The sequence below is a fragment of the Esox lucius genome, chromosome 21, assembly GCF_011004845.1.
Source record: "Esox lucius isolate fEsoLuc1 chromosome 21, fEsoLuc1.pri, whole genome shotgun sequence".
Lineage (NCBI taxonomy): Eukaryota > Metazoa > Chordata > Actinopteri > Esociformes > Esocidae > Esox > Esox lucius.
This window is the reverse complement of record NC_047589.1, coordinates 11,830,908-11,850,960: the sequence shown is the minus strand read 5'-3', so window position 1 is coordinate 11,850,960 and position 20,053 is coordinate 11,830,908. Positions and strand designations below refer to the sequence as shown.

The 20,053-nt window shown below is 48.5% G+C and overlaps 1 protein-coding gene across 4 annotated transcripts in view; it reads right to left on the bottom strand.

Moving 5' to 3' along the window:
* drosha (drosha ribonuclease III) overlaps positions 1–20,053 on the bottom strand; it is a 93,051-nt gene that overhangs the window by 30,845 nt on the left and 42,153 nt on the right. For 3 of the 4 annotated variants that reach the window (XM_010905375.5, XM_010905377.4, XM_034289364.1), the window contains exons 23-25: positions 15,499–15,569; positions 8,810–8,854; positions 3,630–3,787 (exon numbers count right to left, since the gene is read on the bottom strand). In XM_010905375.5, the coding sequence (XP_010903677.2) occupies positions 3,630–3,787; positions 8,810–8,854; positions 15,499–15,569 (274 nt within the window). The remainder of the gene's footprint in view (positions 1–3,629; positions 3,788–8,809; positions 8,855–15,498; positions 15,570–20,053) is intronic. The other variant, XM_010905378.3, reaches the window with a different exon arrangement.

The following is a 20,053-nucleotide window of genomic DNA, read 5'->3' as shown; positions in this document are numbered from 1 at the left end:
GAACCCGAGAATCTCTCCTGGAACGTGCTTCATTAGCAGGGCGAGGGAAGGAGATGGAGAGAACACTGCAGCCAGCACATACTGAAACTCACAATGTGCGTGGGGGGGGGGGGTGCAAGTAGATAAAGAGAAGGAGAAGATGAGAGAGAGTGAGAAACGATACCGTCAGGAGGACGCCGTTCCGGCACGAAAGACACAAAGAGCCGAAACGTATTCCTCCCAGAGTCACAGTGCAGTGGGTGACGGGAAACCGGAGTAAAGTGCGAATCCCCGGGTCTTTCATTTGATCTAAAACACCTTTAACAGTTCGGGGCGCACCCAGGCGCAGGGGTGACCCGCTTCACTGTGTAACACCTCTGTGCCTGGGAGAGAGGCAGTGTGCTTGTGAATTGACAGCGACTTGGGCGCTCCCACTCAGCAGGGGTCAGGGAGGTTATTTGGCCCCGACTGGGGAATCTATATATACCTGAGCGGAGCGGTAGGAGAAGATTGGGGCGGTCTCTAATGGTTTGGCAACATTGATCGTGGCAGCAATTGAGTGACCTGATCATTACAGGCCTATGAGAAGATCTACGTCCCAACTAACACCGTGGAACTCTTTCTAGCGCCCAGCTTTGTGGTCAGAGCAGTGCACTACGCAGAAAAGAGGGCGCCAGTTGGTAGGCAGGCCGGAGGGATTCAGTGGGTAGAGTCGAGGGAGCGGGTTTCACTCCGTCAACGTACTTCAGAGTTTTGTCTTCCTCTCTGGGATCTCTAAAAGGGGTCAACTCACAACTCCACTTTCTCTCAACGGAGGTCAGGCTCCATCTATCTACTTCCACCACCAGGAGGTCAGGGAGTCTTTCAGACACCCCCATCTACTGAACTACCTGGTTGGACGACCTTGCTTTCCGTTTCCAGTGTGATGAGATGCGGTGTAAAGGTTGCTCTACATTGGATGTGTTGGACTGACATCGCCGCTGACCCCTCGTTCCCAAAATACATCTCACACCATTTGAAACATTGATCCGTCACCCAGAAACTTAGCACCACATTAAGGACACAGGAGTCTGTACTTTATCAGACGACCTTCCTTGCATTATTTCATTTAATTTTTTTACATATCCACTACAGCAAAAATAATACATTGGACTCAACGACTTATGAGCTAATGGTACCGAGCTAATGGTAAAGAATTAGACCAAGATAAATTAAGTAATAAATGGCCTGAATAATAATCTTCATAATTACGGCCACCTAATTATTCCCCTGAATTTCAATTGGCATATCGCTGGTCACCCCTTCACCCTTTTAGCAGTAACATGGGGAGCGTTCCGCTACAAAATGGAAGTCTTGCAAGTGGGCCCACTGGAGGTCAGATTCTCCTTGATTATGTCAAGCACTTAACATTAACAGTTGTGTCATTTAGAAGGCGTTGTTATTCCAAGGAATTTACAGGGCCAACGAGGGTGAAGTGCCTTGCTCAAGGGCCCAACGGGTCTTTCACCCTTCAATCTGGGAATTCTCACTAGTAACCTTTTGTTATTTGACAATCTCTCGAAGCACTGGACTAACCTGATTACTGTGGATAATAATATTGTCAGATTATCATCTAACGGTTAAGAACTAGCTGAAGAACCTAGTGTTAAGGGCATTGAAAATAAGGTTAGCAGTGCAGGCGCCTGTCGGCGGCTTGAAAAGGAGGAGAACCTTCAAAGTTAACCTTGACAGCTCAACTTCCAGCCCCCCCTAATCGACTTCACTGACCATAAGTGCTGAGAGCCTCTGACATTAAAGTGATGGATTAAACGCACACACAGCCACACATGCGCATACCCACGCACAAACACAGAATAAAACACCCGTGCGGCAAATCTAAAAGCATCTGAGTGCAGCCTGCAAATAAGATATCAGATGTGTACTGTCAAGCCTAATGTAGTTTAGGTGTTAAGTTCACTACGGGTGAATGTATCCAAACATTTAACCATTATTTAATACCTCCTGACGGGGAATTCCACATCATATTTAACACAACGCTACAGCACCGCTGAAACCCTGACGAAGACAACTTGCTGTGGAACGTTGGTGAATAGCGTGTCTTCTAAAACAATGCTAGCGTGTAATAGCCAAGGTAACAGCCTTACTTTAAAGACAAGTGGGATTCCGACCTGACTTATTCAATAACAGAATCTACACTCACTCGATAAGACTCTGGTAAAAACAACCATTCCAAACACGCTCGTTCTACTTTAAAATGCAAGGAATGAAAGCCTTCGATAAAAGGTGAGACCCGGGGTGAAGAAACACAGCTGCTCTTCACCCTGTTGACATGTGAATGATTTCCCCATTATTTAAGAGACAACGTCGGATTTGCCTTGATATTAAAGTCTTTGACATGGCGCCTGAAATAAGCTCTCAGGTCAACTCAGGTCTAAGAGCAGCTGACGTTATTCGTTTAAATGGGTATCCATAATGACAAGACAATAGAAGTGCTATAAGGAAACAGATATAAACCTTGAGCAAATCTAAGAAAACAATGGTAGGATTTAAATACGCACTTTAGACTCCCCGCAGCCTAGCTTTAAAAGGAACAATTTAACAACACAAACAAAGTTATTATGAACAAGAACTATAAACTGTGAATAGAAATTAAATCAAATGAAATAAGCCTCCAAGACATTGGAGAGCTGTTCGAGAGAGAGCTGTTCGGAAGAAAGAGAAAATGATTAACAACCAAAGCCGTGGGCCAGCCAGTAAATATAACGAACGACATTTAAAAACTCCACTTCCCATGGGGTACTTGGGGCGGTGACCTCACCGGTGGAGTCTAGCCAAGGCTGGAGAGGGGTTTTAGTGTCCCCGGGGAGGACTACACAGGCTGTAAAAGCCTCAGGATTAGGCACGGGTCCAACTAGGAGCTAAACAGTCCATCCATCCATCACTAGCGGCCCGGGAGAAGGATGTCCGGGCAGGCAGTGTGCCCTTTCCACCACGAGGACGAGGCTATGAATAGAGCTGGGAGGATAAACAGAGAATGATCGACACTGACCCGACTGGCCACTTATCCTGGGCATTTTCCTGATATCCTTCAATGCGACAGGGGCCCCTGCGAGAGACAATTCCGAAATGAAAGAAGTTTGCTAATGCGGGTGACTGTTAATGAGACAATTTACGGCTAAGGGGCTGAAATTAGCAGTGGCAATTTCAAAGCTAATAAAAGGATACTAATAACTGTGGTATCGTTTGGCGTATCGTCACGGTGATAATGCGGTGGCTTTATTGTGGTATGGACATTTCTGCAGGCGCACTCTAAGCACGGTGCCTCAGGCGACTCGAGTGTCTTAAATGACAGCCTATCAACCTGCCCATTGTTCTGCGTTTGACCCGAGCGCGCGCGCGCACACACACACACACACACACACACACACACACACACACACACACACACACACACACACACACACACACACACACACACACACACACACACACACACACACACACACACGGATGGGTGAGTGTGTCCAAAACTTTGACTGGTTCTGTACATACATACCATCAGTACCAGTCAAAAGATTATGGCCTACCTCGTCAGAACACAGCCCAAACACAGTTCAAACGCCCTTGAAACAAGGCGCCTCCGTACTCACAGTGTGAGGTGGTTGAAGCCCACGGTCCTCAGCGTGAAGGCCCGGGCGAGCAGGCGGCAGTGGGTGAACATCACGCCAATGGCATCCTCAAAGTCCGTCAGCTTCTGCAGCACGGGGGACGTCTCGATCAGCTGCCTGTCCGTCTGCGGCTCCTGCACCTGGCCAAGCACCACAAGCCCGTTTTACAGCCGAGCAACATGGGGATTTACCCCCCAGGAAGCGTAGCCGCGGTCTCAACGGGGCAGAAGACGGCCGGGATGGCCATGTCGGACAGCCGCGACGGGCAAGCCTCTCTCCGGACTGGAGACCGGAAAGACTCGGGCTCGTGTTTTATGGCGAGGTTATGGGCTATGTTGGAAGGTCAGTGCATTGGGAGGACGCTGGGTTTTTAACGCAGACGGAGAGGCTGAACCCGGCGGGAAACGGCCCGCTTATCACCTCCCTGTTGAGGGGAAGGGATATGCTAAAGTGCATGTGTTAGTTAAATCAGGAGAGGGCTGTGTGTGCGTCCATGTGAGAGTGTGATCAGGAGAGATACTGCGCATTCATTAACCTCTAGCAGAAAGAAGTATCTAATTGGTCTCTGGCTTGCTCCTGTTAGAGGTTTTGACCAAGTAATTTCCCACACTGAAAACAACCTCCAGCTACACGACTCCCAAATGGCACCGTGGTTTCCTTGCTTTGAGCAGGGACCATATGGCTCTTGTCAAAAAGCAGTGCACTAGAAAGGGAAAAGGGGGCCATTCTGGATGCAGAATTCATGTAATGCAGACATTCCTAGCAAATATATACCATCCAACTGACCTTGTTAGCGTGGGCGGCTTCCCAAGTACATACACATTCTTGCTATGTAAGTACAAGATGGAAAGGTTTCTATAAGATTACCTATTCATCAGACACAAATGACCATAGGTGAGCAGTAAATACAGTAGATTGTTTGAGCGTATGCCAACTTAAACTGAAGCAACATAGATTAAGCAGTGGTAAAATAGCAAATACAAACTAGCCAACTAGTCAAATTTACTTTGAAAATCCACATTTTAATTGGACAGCTGCTGGTAATGTCGCGGTCCCGTCTTCCCTCTTTAGCCCAAAGAAGACTTTCAAATGTGCCATCCTCCTTATTAACGACAACTCCTTAAATGCCACGAGTCAACACTTAGAACGTTCGAGTTGAGCATTCACAACGCATTCACTTTCAAACTGGCATTTGGACTTGTTAAGGATTGCATTTCCATTCTGATTTTTGTTAACGGTAAAACGGCTCAAACCAGCATTTAAAAAAAAAAAAATGAAAAAAAAAAGAAAAGTGAGTTAAAAACTAAATTACAAAAATAAAATAGGAAAAGCAAGGAGCCTCCCAAGTGGCAAACGGGTCTAATGCAGCTAAATGAGTTGCCAAGTCCCCATTACACTCTGGGTTCAATCTAGAAGTGTGTCCCAGCTGGTTGTGACCGGGAAGCTCCAATGGAGCAATTGGCCTTAGACTGACCTTGCTATACGTGCTAGACACACATTATAGCGTCTCATTGGGGAGGGTCCGGCACTAGCAAGCTGCCTGAGGTTGAAGTCCGGGTGTCGCCACCCGGTCAACGTTGGTTCGGCTAAGAGTGGTAAGAAGCAGCCTGGTTTCGGGGGACACAGGAACCAAACATATGGGTCCCAAACTGGAACCAAATGGTGGCATTTTATTCACCTTTTTATTAGCAGAAAAAAAAAGAAAAAAAGAAGAAGCTGCATCCTCACAACCTTAAAAACAAGTTATTTCTTGGCTAAAACTGAGTTCCATTGACTCACCTCTCCTCCATTACAAGGGAGTAGCTGTGACAACAGAACCCCGTTGGCGTGTAAAGCAGGCAGGTAGGCAGCTACTGCTCTGCACAACGAGAAGCCTCAAATAGTAGCGACAAAAGGGGTAGAGTGTGCAAAGCAAACAAGCAAGGAAGCCGGTGATACTGCCAAAGACGAGATGCCATTTGCAAAGTCCAAATAAGTGATTGTTTTGCAAAAAACAGACAGCCTCTCAATCCAATGCGAAAGACAAAATATGACCTTGATTAACTAGCTCAAGCCTTGTCCCAGATATACTGGAAGACATCTCTTTCTGAACAGACGTGAGAGGCTCAGATCATGAGTTAGAGGAAACCTGTCAATGGCCTTATTAGAGATTTTAGTGCAGTTAGTAAACTATTTATTAGAAATGCTCTGCAATTTGCAAACCATGTGCTGATCACTTGCAGTTTTCAAGCAAAACACTTGATAACCTAATTGTGCAACTAGACCTGGTTTAAAATATATTAAGAATGTTTTTGCTGTTTAAACCACACATTTAAAAGCATAAAACACATTAACAACAGCCTCCTTTTTCGAACGAGAGACTTGTATGTAGAATCATGACTTCAGTTTTTAGTTTACCATTCATCGGCAGTGGGTTCTGCAGCTGCTCTGGGCATTACTGACTTAAATGAATGAAATCAGTCCAAAGTTGTTTTCTTCTCAGTGAACGACTCAAACATCAAAGTCATTAAGAGTTGTCTATCCCTTCTCGGCATTGGCAAAATTGAAATCTAGCATGCCAAAGCAGAAAGCATTCACAAAAATGTGTCAGTATAACAACTAAAGAATAATCTAATGCTGTCTACCATGGCTCTATTAGGTGTAGCCTGCATTCTTAACCAAAACGGAGACCTACACCCAAAAGCTAGTTGCCTTATTAAAGATGCTACAGACAGCATTAAAATCTAATCAAATGCCTGAAATAACCCATGTAGAGAAATAAAATAATACACCAGATCTACGTTTTACCGTATTTAATGTAAAAAGTATTTTTCTGGGTCCGCGACCAAATCATGTGCTGGTGCCACCAGTCTGGAGCCCTGCTCTCTTAACTGTCAGTCTTCCACCTCCCAGGCCCGAAGCATGAGAGCACTGTCAGTCTCCCTGTTCGTACTCATTCACTGTGCACTATGGAGTCAAGCTGGCACTGCATGTGGATTATGGAAATGACACAGTGGCAAATGATTTCTGAGAGCCGTGGGTGATGGGTGTGGAAGGCGCTGAGGTAGACAGTGAGGACGAGGGGGCGGGGGGGGGGTGAAGACGAGCGTGTTGCGAACCAGGAACTGTTTCTTTCTGCTCTGGCTGCAGGAGCGCTCCGCGGAACCAGGCCGGCAGGCAGCACTAAGCTGTGGTGCTACTGTACGCACGTGGATCAAACACACACACGAACGAGCGCAGGAAAAACCCACACAATCCCCCACATCCTGGCGACCGTTTGGGCTTCATTTACAGAGCGCCTCTTCCAGCTAACTCCTGAAAGCTCCTGGGAACCGGTCAGGCGTTGAGAGCGTACCCACGGCCGGATGTGGTTTCCCTACACTTACCTTTAGCCTTCACCGTAACAGGAATAACAAAAAACCTCCAACAGATGTCTTCGCTTAAGCAACCATTTACTCACGCTGAAGGTCATTTATGTTGAAGTCAAGCGTCCATAAACTGAACCAGGTGGGAGAGCTAAACAGGAGAGGACCACCCCGGGCTGCCCACAGCGGACTGGACCGGAGCGGAAACAGGGAGGGATGGAGGCGGCGCTTCGACAAACCCCGTAATTATCGGAGATTCTGCCGAGCGTCAGCCATACCCAGGAGCACCCAGCGACGGTCCCTCCCTGACCACGGAGGATTACGGGATTGACCGTAAGGCTATGCAGTAACCCAATGCCGCTGGAGGCCTTGGGGGGTGGGGGGGCATGGACTGAAATGACCACCAGCTGTCCCCTCAACGGATGGTTGTACTGAGTCAAAAATTAGCCGGAAGATTTGGGTTGGCCGAATTAGTTCCTGCCGAGCCCTGCTGCTGAGCTTTTCGTGGGTAGAAACAGAAGAGGACCCCATTCTAGTAATTGTATGTCTATGGCTTTTGAAGCAGCCGAACTGATGTTCTATTCAGCACTGTGGTTGCAGGCACATTTCATACATCTTGTTCCTTCTCCGCTTTGGACATAAGAATGTGTATCCTAAGAGATAAATATAGTCAGAAAGGGCAGCCAAACGCTTGGAGCGGTACTGCGCTGTGAGAAGGCCAAATATCTCCATACAATGTATCAAAATCTGTCACTAAACCACATAAGCCTACTGAGAGCGAAAATACAAAAACACATCGGCACAAGGCGCAAAGATCAGACGAAGAATTAGAAACAAACATGGATATGGAAACATGGAGAAAGAAATATAGCGTATGTGAAAACAACCCGACACAGAAAACATGCTGTGAAGCATGCGTGCACGGGCACACACACGCGATGACACACGACAAAAGCAGCGTTTAGGTCCCTAGGGTCCACTGTGTGATTTGGGACTGGAGTGTAATCCTGTTACCCGATCTTTGATCTCTTCCTCCAAATCCTAATTTCAAACAAACATCCTCTCTCTGCATGTGTGTGTGTGTGCGCCTCTCTCTCCACACGGCAGCAGTACATGTGCGCCGAAGGCAGCTACACCCTGAAGGCCGGGGAAACCTTAGGCTTCACATAAGCATATGGGGCATTCAGGGGGTGTTGTGCTCAGTTAATGAGGAGGAACTTGAAAGTTGTCTTTTTAAATCATGTTTAACCGTGTTTTCTTTTTAATAAGTAAGTAAGTGTTTACTGTATTGTGGGCTCGTCGACCTAATAAAGGCTTTTGAAAACTCGTACTCAATCTCTCTCTCTCTCTCCCTCTCCGCTCTCAATGTTTCCAGGCAGATCATGCAAAGCAAAGGGAGAGAGTTAGAAGAAAGCGAGAAACAGGAGGGAGGGTGACAAGTGAGTGTGAATGAATAGCGAAGGGGAGACGGGGAACGAAACTGTGTGTGTCTCGAGTAACGATGAGGAAGCGGATTACGGGAAGCAGGAAGGAGCTGTCAGACAATCGAGCAGACGAGCGGGAGAACGACAGACGGCGCGAGCCCCCCTCGCCACACACCGACGGCTACACGTACCACGCTGACGCCATGGGGGACACGGCCACGCTGCTCCCTCCCGGAAAGGCCAAGCGCCGGCCCGCAGGGGGAGTGTGTGAATCGGGGGGGGCGCGGGCGGCGGGGGGGTTTACATACCCACAATATCCATTCAGAGCTTTACACTCTTTCTTTAGCAGCCTAAACATGAAGAGTAGAAACAAAAGGGAGTATTTTCAACAGACCTGCAGTGGGTGAGGCGGGTAGTTGAGCCAGACCTCCCGTAGATCCTGTGGAACAAAGAAGATAAGGGGGGGGGGGGGGGGGGGAGAAAGGGGGGAGGGTTACTCAGTGAAAGTGCTTTGAAGACGCTCCACAGCTCCGCATAGCGGGAGAGCACAACGGCGTGGCTTTGTCCAATGCCACTCCCCCCCCCCCACCCTCACCCCCAACCCCAACCGATATCAAGACGTGCCTAGTTGTCCATAACGTTTCGCCAACGGCACACTCGTACGGGAGGAGGTGCTGAGCCGGGTTTGTGGAGCAGTTTGTTGGACGGCGCGGCCGCTCCTCCTTCCAACTTTGTGTCAAGGAAACCAAGGATGTGGCTATTGATTTCCTGGAGGAGCTAGCCAGCCACCGACGTGGGGACTGAGCAGACTATGATTGATGGGCAGCCAGTGGATATCGTTGATCAATATAAATACCTCGGCAGTTTCCTTGACGGGAAACTGACTTTGACGCCATGCCGTGCAGGGGGAAATCAGCGGCGGTTCTACTTGGGGAAACAATGCAGCTTCAGGGACAGGACCATGATGAGCGCCGGTTTAGACTCTGTGTCTAAACCCGGCGCGGTCGTTCTGATCATCGCGAGGTGGAGTAACGGGCAGGGCGGGCGGCATCCCGAGGGGTTAAAAAAACTCCATGGCGGAATGCACTCTAGAAGTGTTGCATACGCATACATGTGTCTTTTCACTGTTGTGACCTCGCTGTCTTTCCTATCCGCAGCTAAAGACCCCCCCCCCCCCCCCGATAAAAGCAACTATTAAACTCTAAAGCAGTGTGCTATATTTCTGGAATAGTGTGCGATTTCAGACAGAGAGTCTGTCATCAGGCGATAGACACTTTATACAGGGCACTATTTTAATATGCACATTATTCCCTGAGCGGCGCACTAATTTAATTTAGTGCGATTGGACTGAATGACTTAGCAGCGTGTCGTTCTTACCGCCATAGCCATGAAAATGCACCGGCCGGGGGGGGGTGCTGGACACAGACGCACAGACACACAAAAACAACACTTGGATGCTTATCTCCCCACAACAACCGACAGAGAGACAAGCAGCACTACATCTGCGTGCCTCCCGCTGGTTTGCTTAGATGCGCAGCGCCACGCCGAGGCACCACACTACGGCCGTAAACCGCAAGGCATGGCGCGGCGTTAACGGTTGCCAGGGTGACGGGGCGTCAGAACCCAGTTCGGGGGCCGGTATTAAACTGGGTGAGTCATTCTGGAGAGATGGAGAGCGAGAAAGAGAGGCGAGGAAGGTCTGCTAAGGTTGTGTGTCATCGGGGCCACTTCCAGTTTTTCCGAAAGAGGGAAACAGATCAACCTTCATTAAGCCTCCGGCTGGCCACGCCGCACACACGCATATGCACGCCGACACCCGCCGACTACCGGCCAACCCGAGCGGCTTCGCGGCGAGGCGCTGAGGTGATGAAAAATTCATGAAAGTGCTCGATATGTTTGAGCAAATGGTTCCATTCGTTTTCACATCTCTTCGCAGGTAAAAGGGCTCTAAGTGCATATCACGTATTGAGTCAACATCGCATCGAGCGCGTGCGGGAGGAGGGGGGGGATACATTCTTCAGCCTAGCCACGGCGAGATGGGAGATGGCATCACTCAAGAGCCGAGTCAATAACACTAGGATAGAGCTGCTTCAGGTAAACACTGGATTCACACGAGCGACGCTGATGAGCGCGCGCACACACACACACACACACACACACAGCAACAAACATGCCCACCCACTAAACCGCCCACCCGGATCCACTCTCAAACACACTCCAGAGTGTGTCGTCTCTGATCAAGGTGTGATTAAAACGGGCACGTGAGGTGCACGCCGGGCCAGCCCACCAGCCTGACGCAGACTAGAAGCGGTAATGTTTCAATTACAGGCGGCGTGCCTAAGACGAGCCAGACAGCGGGTTTAAATGATTACGCCCGCGTGGAGTAGGGATTTAAGAATAACAATGTTTTCCTGAGCGAGGTGTAATTACAGGGGACAAATCGGCATCGATGGGTAGCAACACGCCGGGTGAATCATGGCGGTCTGAAAGAGGATGGAGATTTCTCCCCTCTCCGTGTTTCGCTCTCTCCTCATTTCTTACGCTCTCTCTCCGTTTCACTGAGAAATGAACGGAGAGAACGGAAGAAGAAGAAAAAACGCAGAGCTATTTGAATCCCATTGGTGGGTCTGTCTGGTAATGAGTTTAAATGAAAGGTAAATGACAACAGACGGCCTGACGAGGCGGCAGCCCGTTCGGAAGCCACCGCTCTTTCCCGACCCCCCCTGAGGGAATCAATCTCCTACGACCCGCAAAGGCCGAGGCTCAGCAAGGCACAAGCCCTGGCACCGAAACAACCGGAGTGAACAGAAAGACGGGAAGCCGGGCAGACGGAGAGGCCGACACACTCCAACACGGCTGCTCTCAATCATGCGGGCTAGGACCTCCGAGGATTTCTGGACATCCATCACACCGTGGGGCCCTCTCTTTCTTTCCCTTGTCTGCCTCCCTCCATCTTTCTGTCTCTTCTCACACTCTGATTCTCCGTCTTCCTACCCCTCGATCCCCGTCTCCCTCTGTCTCTCGCGCCGCCATCAATCCATCAAGCTGCAGTTTAGAGCCGGGTCAAAGGAATAACGCCAAAGAACTGCGGACGAGTAACTATCAATGGGAGAACATACATGGTCCGTGAGGGGATTTAGCGCTCTCTGGAAGCGGAATGCTGGGAAATAATCCGCAAACTTGGCCAAAGTTTGAGCTTAATGTTTCCTGGTAATTGAATTCGGATTTGAAATGGGTCGAGGCGCTGGGATAAAGAAGAGATCGAATTTCCATCTGACCTTGTCTACAAGGAACACAAAAGACAGACTGTTCCACTGGTTAACTATGGTACACTACGTTTGCAATGCATGGCTGCGGTCTGAAGGCCCCATCTCTGACTAGAGCCCTGAAAAATCTCTGTATATGGCGTTTCTCGGTCATTCTAAAGCCAACAACAAAGAACCCAACACATGCGCGCACGCACGTGTGTGCGAGTCCCTCAAAAAGAGAAGGCCAGAAAAGCAGTGAGAGGCGTTGATCGGGTCGTAAAAAAAAGATACAAAAAACAGAGACCAAGCTGAACGTATTCAGCCAACACAAAGTCGGACAAGGCAACGTTGTGAAAGTAGCATTAGAATTTTCTAAAACCTGAGGAATAAAGAAGAAGAAAAAAAAATGTGTGAGTGAGAGGGACGGAGAGTGGAAAAAGAATGAGGGATGGAGAGTGTGCTCCAGTGTAGTTAGACGTGGGTAGATATTAGTCATGTTCTGCGCGCCGAACGGGGCCCTATTCCCTCCATGGAGAAGTGCACTACTTTGAACAGGAGCCCGATGGGCCTAGGTCAAAAGAGGGGGCACCGTGTAGGGGGTAGGGCGCAATTCGTTCCGCCGCCACCGGGTATTCAAAAGGAACAAACACTTATGTGGCATGGGGCTGAATCCATTGTGATTGAGGCAGGCTATGTTGACGGTGAGTGTTAGGAAGCCATTTCTTTTCTCCCCTACACTCGCTGATGTTAGCTGGCTGAGGTAGTCGAGTGGGGCTGTCAGAGCGCCAACCTCTGCATGCAAGCGCGCGTGTGTGTATGTGTGTGTTCGGCCTTGTCTGCTTGCAGCGTGTAACCCTAGCACACTCTGCTGGCAGCTAAGAAATGAAAGATCTCCGGCTCAGAGTGCAGGAATAAATTGAGCAAAAACAACGCACACAGTCAATTATGGTTTTAGGTAGTATGCATTTAGACGGCTGCTTTAATGGGCATAACTCAAGCCACTGTGTACGGGGGAATCCGGTTGCTTATGACCTATACGCTTTCAGGCACGTTAAGACAGCCACCCGAACGTGACATTTGTCAACGCTGAATCAGAAGAGACAATTCGCCAATGCCGACGTCACCGCGACAAAAGAACGGATCTGGGAACAGGCCGGACCAGGTTTTTGTTTTCCAACCAGCCCGCCCGCCGGCCCCGAGCCGTTTCTTTCCATCCTCCGCGGCCAAGGACTCGGACGGGGGTGAGGGCTGCCTTTCGCCGTGGCACAAAAACCACAAAAGGAAAGCCACAGACAGTCACACAAAGAGCCGTTGAGACCACCTCTGTTGTCACGGCAACCCCTGTCACGGTTTCCAAGGACGGTCGGGGGGAGGGGGGGGGGTTAGGAGGGGTGTAGCCTGTGGCAATAATAGCCGGTGGGTAGTGAAAGACATCACCATCATGGCGATTATCACTCAAACGGAGACGCTTTTCAAAGAGCCTAGCAGAACGCATCTTCTCAACAAAATCCAATACAAGACATGCACTCTCTCTCTCTCAGACAGGGCCTCTTAACCATCTAGCTGAAAAAGGTTTTCGAACAACGCACGCTTCATGTTGGTTCGAGCCAACCGGCCATCCAACGAGGTGCCGCCAGCCACCGGCCAACCCGGCAGATTACGGAAATGCGTGACCAAAGTCCAGGTTCTCCTTCCGCGTTCTCGCTCCTGTTGCCTCTTGGCAACGGCCGACTGAAATAAATTGGCTGTCATCCACAATTAACGCATATTAAGGCCCGGCTAAAGGGCTGGGTGAAGGCGATAGTTCTGACTGTCTCCGGACCCCTCATTCACGCACACAGAAGACGACGTAAACACCTAGAGCTGTTTGCACCTCAAACTAACTTCATTAAGATGTCACGTTGAGACATTTCACAGGCTCCCTATGGGGAGTTAATATGTTTGTAATGAATTATAGCACTGTCATTTAGGAAATAGTGGAGGCCAGGGTGCAGTGTGAAGAAAGAAAAAAAAAAAAACAGTTGAACTGTATCTCTGTGTGAAGCAAGCTTGAATGTCAAACCAATTAGGGATTCATATCAAACCCAGTGGGGATGTTTACTGGGTCCCAAATGGTATCGCACATTCCCTACGTAGTGCTCTACCAGGAGGTCATGGCTCTGGTTAGAAGTAGTGTACTGGTTAGGGAATAGGGGGCCATTGGGGGGGGTGGCTTTGTTGTTGTAACTGAAGTTCTCTGACCATAACACCAGATTGTAAAACTGACAGGAAGGAGAAAGAGAGAAGGAGTGACCGATCAGGAGGGAGAGACATGGTGAGGGACAGAGAGAGATGGAGAGAGACAAGAGAAAGACACAGGAGATGGAGAGGAAGAGTGAAAGACCGGGCTAAAGAGACTGAGTGAGAGGGAAGGTGACAGAGGGTGAGAGAGATGGAGAGAGAAACCAGACCGTGAGGGGTGAGTGACAGTATAGGCCCACGGGCATCCATGTGTGAATGGAACAGCACTCTGAACAGACCCAGTCCTCAGCAGGGAGAAGACACAACGTGGCCAGAAATAAAGGAGCATTCGACGCGACGCGCCGTCCCGTTAGACCCCTCCGCCCGCCTCCCTACACGTGGCTCCCGGCGCCGGACTGGGGACTGAGGCCGTCGTCTCGTTACTTCGGTAATGTGTCGCGCGGGGAGCGCTACGTCGGCGAAGGCACGTTCCGGACTGCCCTGTCAGACGAAATCTTAACGGGGAGAATTCTGAGGGTAGTGGAGGTGACGCCGCTATTCTCAGCTCCTCGCGGCACTCCTCCCTCCCATCCCCTTACTCCCACACTGATACATTAATTACTCCGCCCACTCTCCAACTCCCTCACAGTCATTAAGGCACCCCCACCCCCACCCCGAAATATATTCCTTTCTTCTCACGCCTCATCTCTCCTGACGCCAGTGAAACCAACACCTGCGATATCAGACCCATCATCATTTAGACTAGAGATAAACTATGTGTGTGTGTGTGTGTGTGTGCGCGCGCGCGCGCGCGCGCGCTCACGTGTCTGTCATTTAAATGATTGCTTTAAGAGAGAAACAAAGGGAGTGGAAGGCAGTGTCTTGTTGCTTTGAGCCAAGGGCTGTTGGTTTGCTCTGCTGCTTGTTGCTACTGTGTATGCGTGCAGGATTGTGTCTGTATGCGCACGTGCGCTTGCTTTCTGTGCACTCCCAACGCCTTTCTGTGGATTTAGCAGACGAGCCGATCCCCCTCCCGTTGCCAAGAGGAAGTTGTTTGCTCATTGTTCTGTGGCGTGTTGTTTAAGGTGGAAACTTTTGATAAAGATCCATATTTCGTGGCGCCCCGAGCTACTCCTTTAATCCGCAACCATTCAGCGAATCCGCGCGCCTCTCACTGTATCTATTAAGAGTGTCTCTGAACCCCCCCGGTGGGCTCTACAGATGGGGCTCATGACTCTGACTCTCTGACTCCATCCAGAATGGGGACCTTTCGCCTATATGGTGCGCCTCCGGAGTCTGAGTGAGATGGCTAACAGCGTCCATCTATCTCGGTGTACAGACACGGACAGACACACACACACACACACACACACACACACAGAGCAGAGGCACACACCATGAATCACACGCTAACTCGATAGGCCGCTGTTGAGCGTCATGACCAGAGGGCAGTCAGACAAACAACCAAGGACGTTTCATTTGTCCGCGCGCCGAAAGTGGAACGAGCGCGAGTGCGCGCCCTCTGAGACGCGTGCGCTCTCAGTGGGAGGACGTAGGAACACTGAATTACAGACAGTGTAAGTGAATTAGCGATGTGCTGATGCGGTTATTGTACCTCTCCGTTGAAAAGCAGCCTCCCAAACAGCTGCTTCGACTCCTCCAGACCGCCCTCCAAATACACCGCTCCTGAGAGGGACACAGAACCAAGGGAAAGGCATCAACACGTCGGCCTTATTCCATCACATGGGTTTTAAAAAACTCCACCCGCTTTTTTTGGGGACACGAGCAGTCACAAAGCATGTCGTGTGGACAGCTAGTCTAAAACCCCAAGTAGCAAGCCGAGGCTAGATATGTTCTGTATACGAGCGCTGTTCGCTAAGCTGTTTCCAACATGACTCGTACATCAGAACCCAACCCAACCCAACCCCCCCATCCCACACACACACACACACGTTTGAATGGCTATCCTCATGGGGACCAGAAAATAGCAAAAGAATTGCATTCTCCCTTGCCCTAATCTTAACCCTAACCTAACCTTAACCTTAACTTCAATTTAAGTAAAATGTATGCCTAAACTTGACCTAGATCTAATGCCTAACCTTAACCCTAAACTTAACCAACATCACCTGAACCGTAAAGACACCCCAAATCTCTAAACTCTAAAATGAATTGTAAGTTTGACCCTAAACTTAAACCCTGAGCCAGAAATAGATTTTTGCTTCGTGGGGACCAGCAAAAGGTCCCCAAGAGTCAAATATTTTCTGGTTTTACTATACTCATGGGGACAATTGGTCCCCATGAGTATAGTTAGACCTAAAACACACACGTGCACACACACACACACACCTCGGGAGGGATGACAAATCACGGCTGCTTTTTCTCACTGCGAAATTTCCTTAATCGCTCAAGTTTGAGCAATCGTGTCTGACAACTCCTTTCCTGATGAAAAACTTGAAATTAATTTAGCTATGCAGATTGATTTATAATTGCTTTATTAAAAAGTAAGAGTTTGTTTTTATTGCTTTTTTATGGTAAAATGACCCTGGGGTTTCTACCAGAGACCCGCTTCCCATTGCGCGCATCGCTGTCCCCACCCCCCCCGCCGCGAGGCTCGGTATGGGGCCGGGAGAGACACGATATCTCCCTCCCCGCAGTGACAGCGCATGAAGCTAACCAAGGTCAAATAAACAACAGGCCCACGTTCCACGTGGCAAGATGTTTCCGCGCCCGCACACATGTACTTACACACGTGCGCAAAATTCTTTATTGCGTGCCACACTTAAAAAAAAAAAAAAAAGAACCGAGAACTAAATCAATAACGGGATCGCTCCGCAGATGCGCGCGGTTGCTGTCACAGCACGGTGTGAGAGCATCTGCTGTATCTATCTCTGTTGTTGTAACTAATAACTCACCTCTCGCTCCTTCTCTGTCTCCCTCCCGCTCAGTCCCCATTGTTCTCTTTCCAGTTCTCTCCGTCGTTTAACCCAGGTCTCTTTCTTACTACTTGAACTTACTCTCGACAAAAGTTGCTCTTGTTCGCTGGGGCTTTCAGAATTGTCTTTTATTAACATTGATGTGGGGCTCTCTTCTCCCTTAATTTGCCAAGAACTTCATCTCACATTACACTTAGAAAGGTTCATTCAATTTGGAAAAAGCAATAACAACCTGGCAAATTGGCTATACAATTGTGTAGCGCTTCTTTTATGTGCATAAATGAGCCCATTGGAGATGGTTGGCGTGTGCGGTTTGGAATTTAAATGCACAAAGTGCTTTTATAGACAACATCAAACGCAGATATGGAAGATTCATCATCGGGAGAGTAAACAGCTTTCAGATGGCTAACAGCCCCATTGCCTTACACACCACAAAAAGAACACGTGTGTACACATGAGAATGCATGGAGGCATGCACAGGTTCACGCACACACACACACACACACACAACAGTATCCTATCTGTAATGAAAGCGCTTCCAGCGGTCTCGGAGGTCGAGACCTCTGTCCTCGGCATTGTGGCGTGTGTGATTGTATTCGCGCCAGATCTTCACCGCGACGGGGGCGGTGCGGTTGGAGGCAATGAGGTTCCTCTAGCACTCCCACTCCTAGATTTTTGCGGCAATGTGGTTTGACCACGAGTCACCCACAACTTGGAGATTCTCCCACACAGCAGATGGCTGTCCTCAGGGACTCCCAGACATATTTGATCTACACCACACACCTGACTCCGCTACACTAATCTAGGCTAATCATCAAGACTTTGATTAGGGGAATCCAGTGCGCCAGACGCCAGAAAACGGGCAAAACGTCCGGGGCGTCCCCCGAGGAGTGGGGTTGAGAACCACCGTGTCTAGAACACATCCCGATCCCAGATATTTACTTAGATCTGTGGTTTGACCGCAAGTCGACCACAGCTCCTGCTGCTCGGAAACAGCAGATGTTTCTTCTGAAGATTATAAAGCAGCTATGAGGAGAAACATCCCCCCTCCCACAGCTATCTCTCGTATTGATATTGACTGAAGTGTACAGTGTAGGCTGTATTTCAAGAGGTAAGGGCTTTTCCTGCGGTTTTGATGATCCATCACTGATACTGACTCCCTGGAAGTTAGAGAAAGTAGGTGCTACGGACAGAAAGTGGAAGACTCAAAGAGTTCTGCTTCTTATCGCATTTCTCAAACTTTCCCAAGAATAGGGGGGGTGGAGGCGTGGGAACCTCAAGGGAGCGAAAAAGGTATTAAAAAATCTCAAAGTAACACCTTTGGTGTCAATCAAAGAGCGGGTAGATGAAAATGAAGATCATTCGAGGGAGCGATAGAAGGAGAGAGAGGGAGAGAGACCGAGAGGGATGACAAGAATCCTGTCCATGGAAAGAATGCCCTGCGGCGGTCTGATCAATCGCACAACACAGAGCGATCATTAGACGCAGCCAGTCAACTCAGCTCTATCCAGCTTCAGCTTAACCCAGCTGGCTGTTGCTTCCTGCATACGGCAGCCATTGAAATGGCACCCTAGTACTCTTCCTAGCGCACTTCTCTTGACCAGGAGAGCATAAGCCCTGGTCAAAAGTAGTGCACTGGATAGGGAGAGGGTTGCATTTTGGGACGCAGGCAAAGTCGAAGAATCCAACAGGAGAAACAGCTCAAGATCTCAGCAGTCTACACATCCCCAAAACAAGCTCTCTCCTCTCCGTGTTCCCCCGCTAGCTGGCAAACAAACCCAGTCAGCAATTACGTTCACTCCAGGTAAAACACCTTTGCCCTGAGGGTCGATGCAAGCTTCAGTCCTTTGATGGGAGAAGTCAAACATGACAATGGTGAAGTAATATGGAAATTCAATTTTTGTTTCACCTGACATCAATAACAAATGATTTAACATGTAGGCAATTATTTTATTTGCTGACGATTGAGTTCCTTTTAAAGCCACTGTATAGTTGCTCTTTCTGAAAGAAGCAAACAATGGTTGGCTAGAGACTAGCTACATAACTAAATAGCTTGCTATATATTGTTTGACCAAATATGTAGCCAGATTTGTTGTCATAATGTGTCCTGTTGGTCTATGCCTGTTTACCTATTATTGAAGTCAACAGCAATTCTCTAGAATTAAGAATTAATCAGGGTGGAAAATTAAGCTAGCTAGTAGAGTAACGTTAGTAACGTAGTAGAGTAGCCATCATCTGTTCTGTCATTCATGTATTCCCATTCACAAGACGGCAATTGCAGTTCCCCATTTCATGACCTCCAACTACGGATTATGACTTTGCCTCAATTCACCAGCTCCAGAAGTTGTAGTTTCAGAGCGACTTACAGACCTTTCTGTCACTGGTCAAATGTTCAAAAAGTAAAGCTATACACAGCACCAAAATGGTGGATAAATACTAATGCTTATAGGTTTGTGAGCTTCAAACCAAATAGGGTGTCATTTGGGACACATGTTGTAGCCATTTATGTCATTAACACCTATAAAGAGATGTGCTACCTGAAAGCCTGCACTGTGAGATAGAGAATTCTTTTTAGCTAACACTTTTCCCATTACAACCATAAACCACAAAACATTCCATTGGCTACAGACTTGAATTGTAAATCGTTGCTGTGTAACTAGTCATCAACAGTTTTAGGTAGAAACACCACTCGAATCACCACTGCTCTTGATCATTCCTTTTAGCTTCAAACAGGACTCAACCATAAACAGCGTCCACAGTTTTTTTACTGCCTGCTTCATTAACAAGCTATAAAGCCATTACGTTCAATGGAAGAATGCAGGCGTTAATATTCTGAACTGAAATCTTGGCCGCAAAGCTTTCCTTTCAGAGTGTTCAACCAAAAACATTGAGAGCTTAGTTCTCCCTCTAGACTACAATAGAAGCCCAGCAGAACCATTGGAATAACTATAAACTATAACCAGAATAAGTATCTACAAATAGCACAGCCTATGAAAACCCTACAGCCATTATGACTTTCATCATTACCACTGTTACTACTATGACCTCTCAACGATAAATGGTTAAAAACTAGCAAGAGCCCCACATTGACTGTGAATGTCCTTTTCTACTTTTCCCTGTTGTCTTTGTGTCAGGTTTAGGGAAATGCAACTACATTTACATTGGTAATTTAGCGGTGCTCCCCCCCCGCCATAGCAACTACCGAGAGGCCCTTCCACTGACCAATAAACAGGTTCC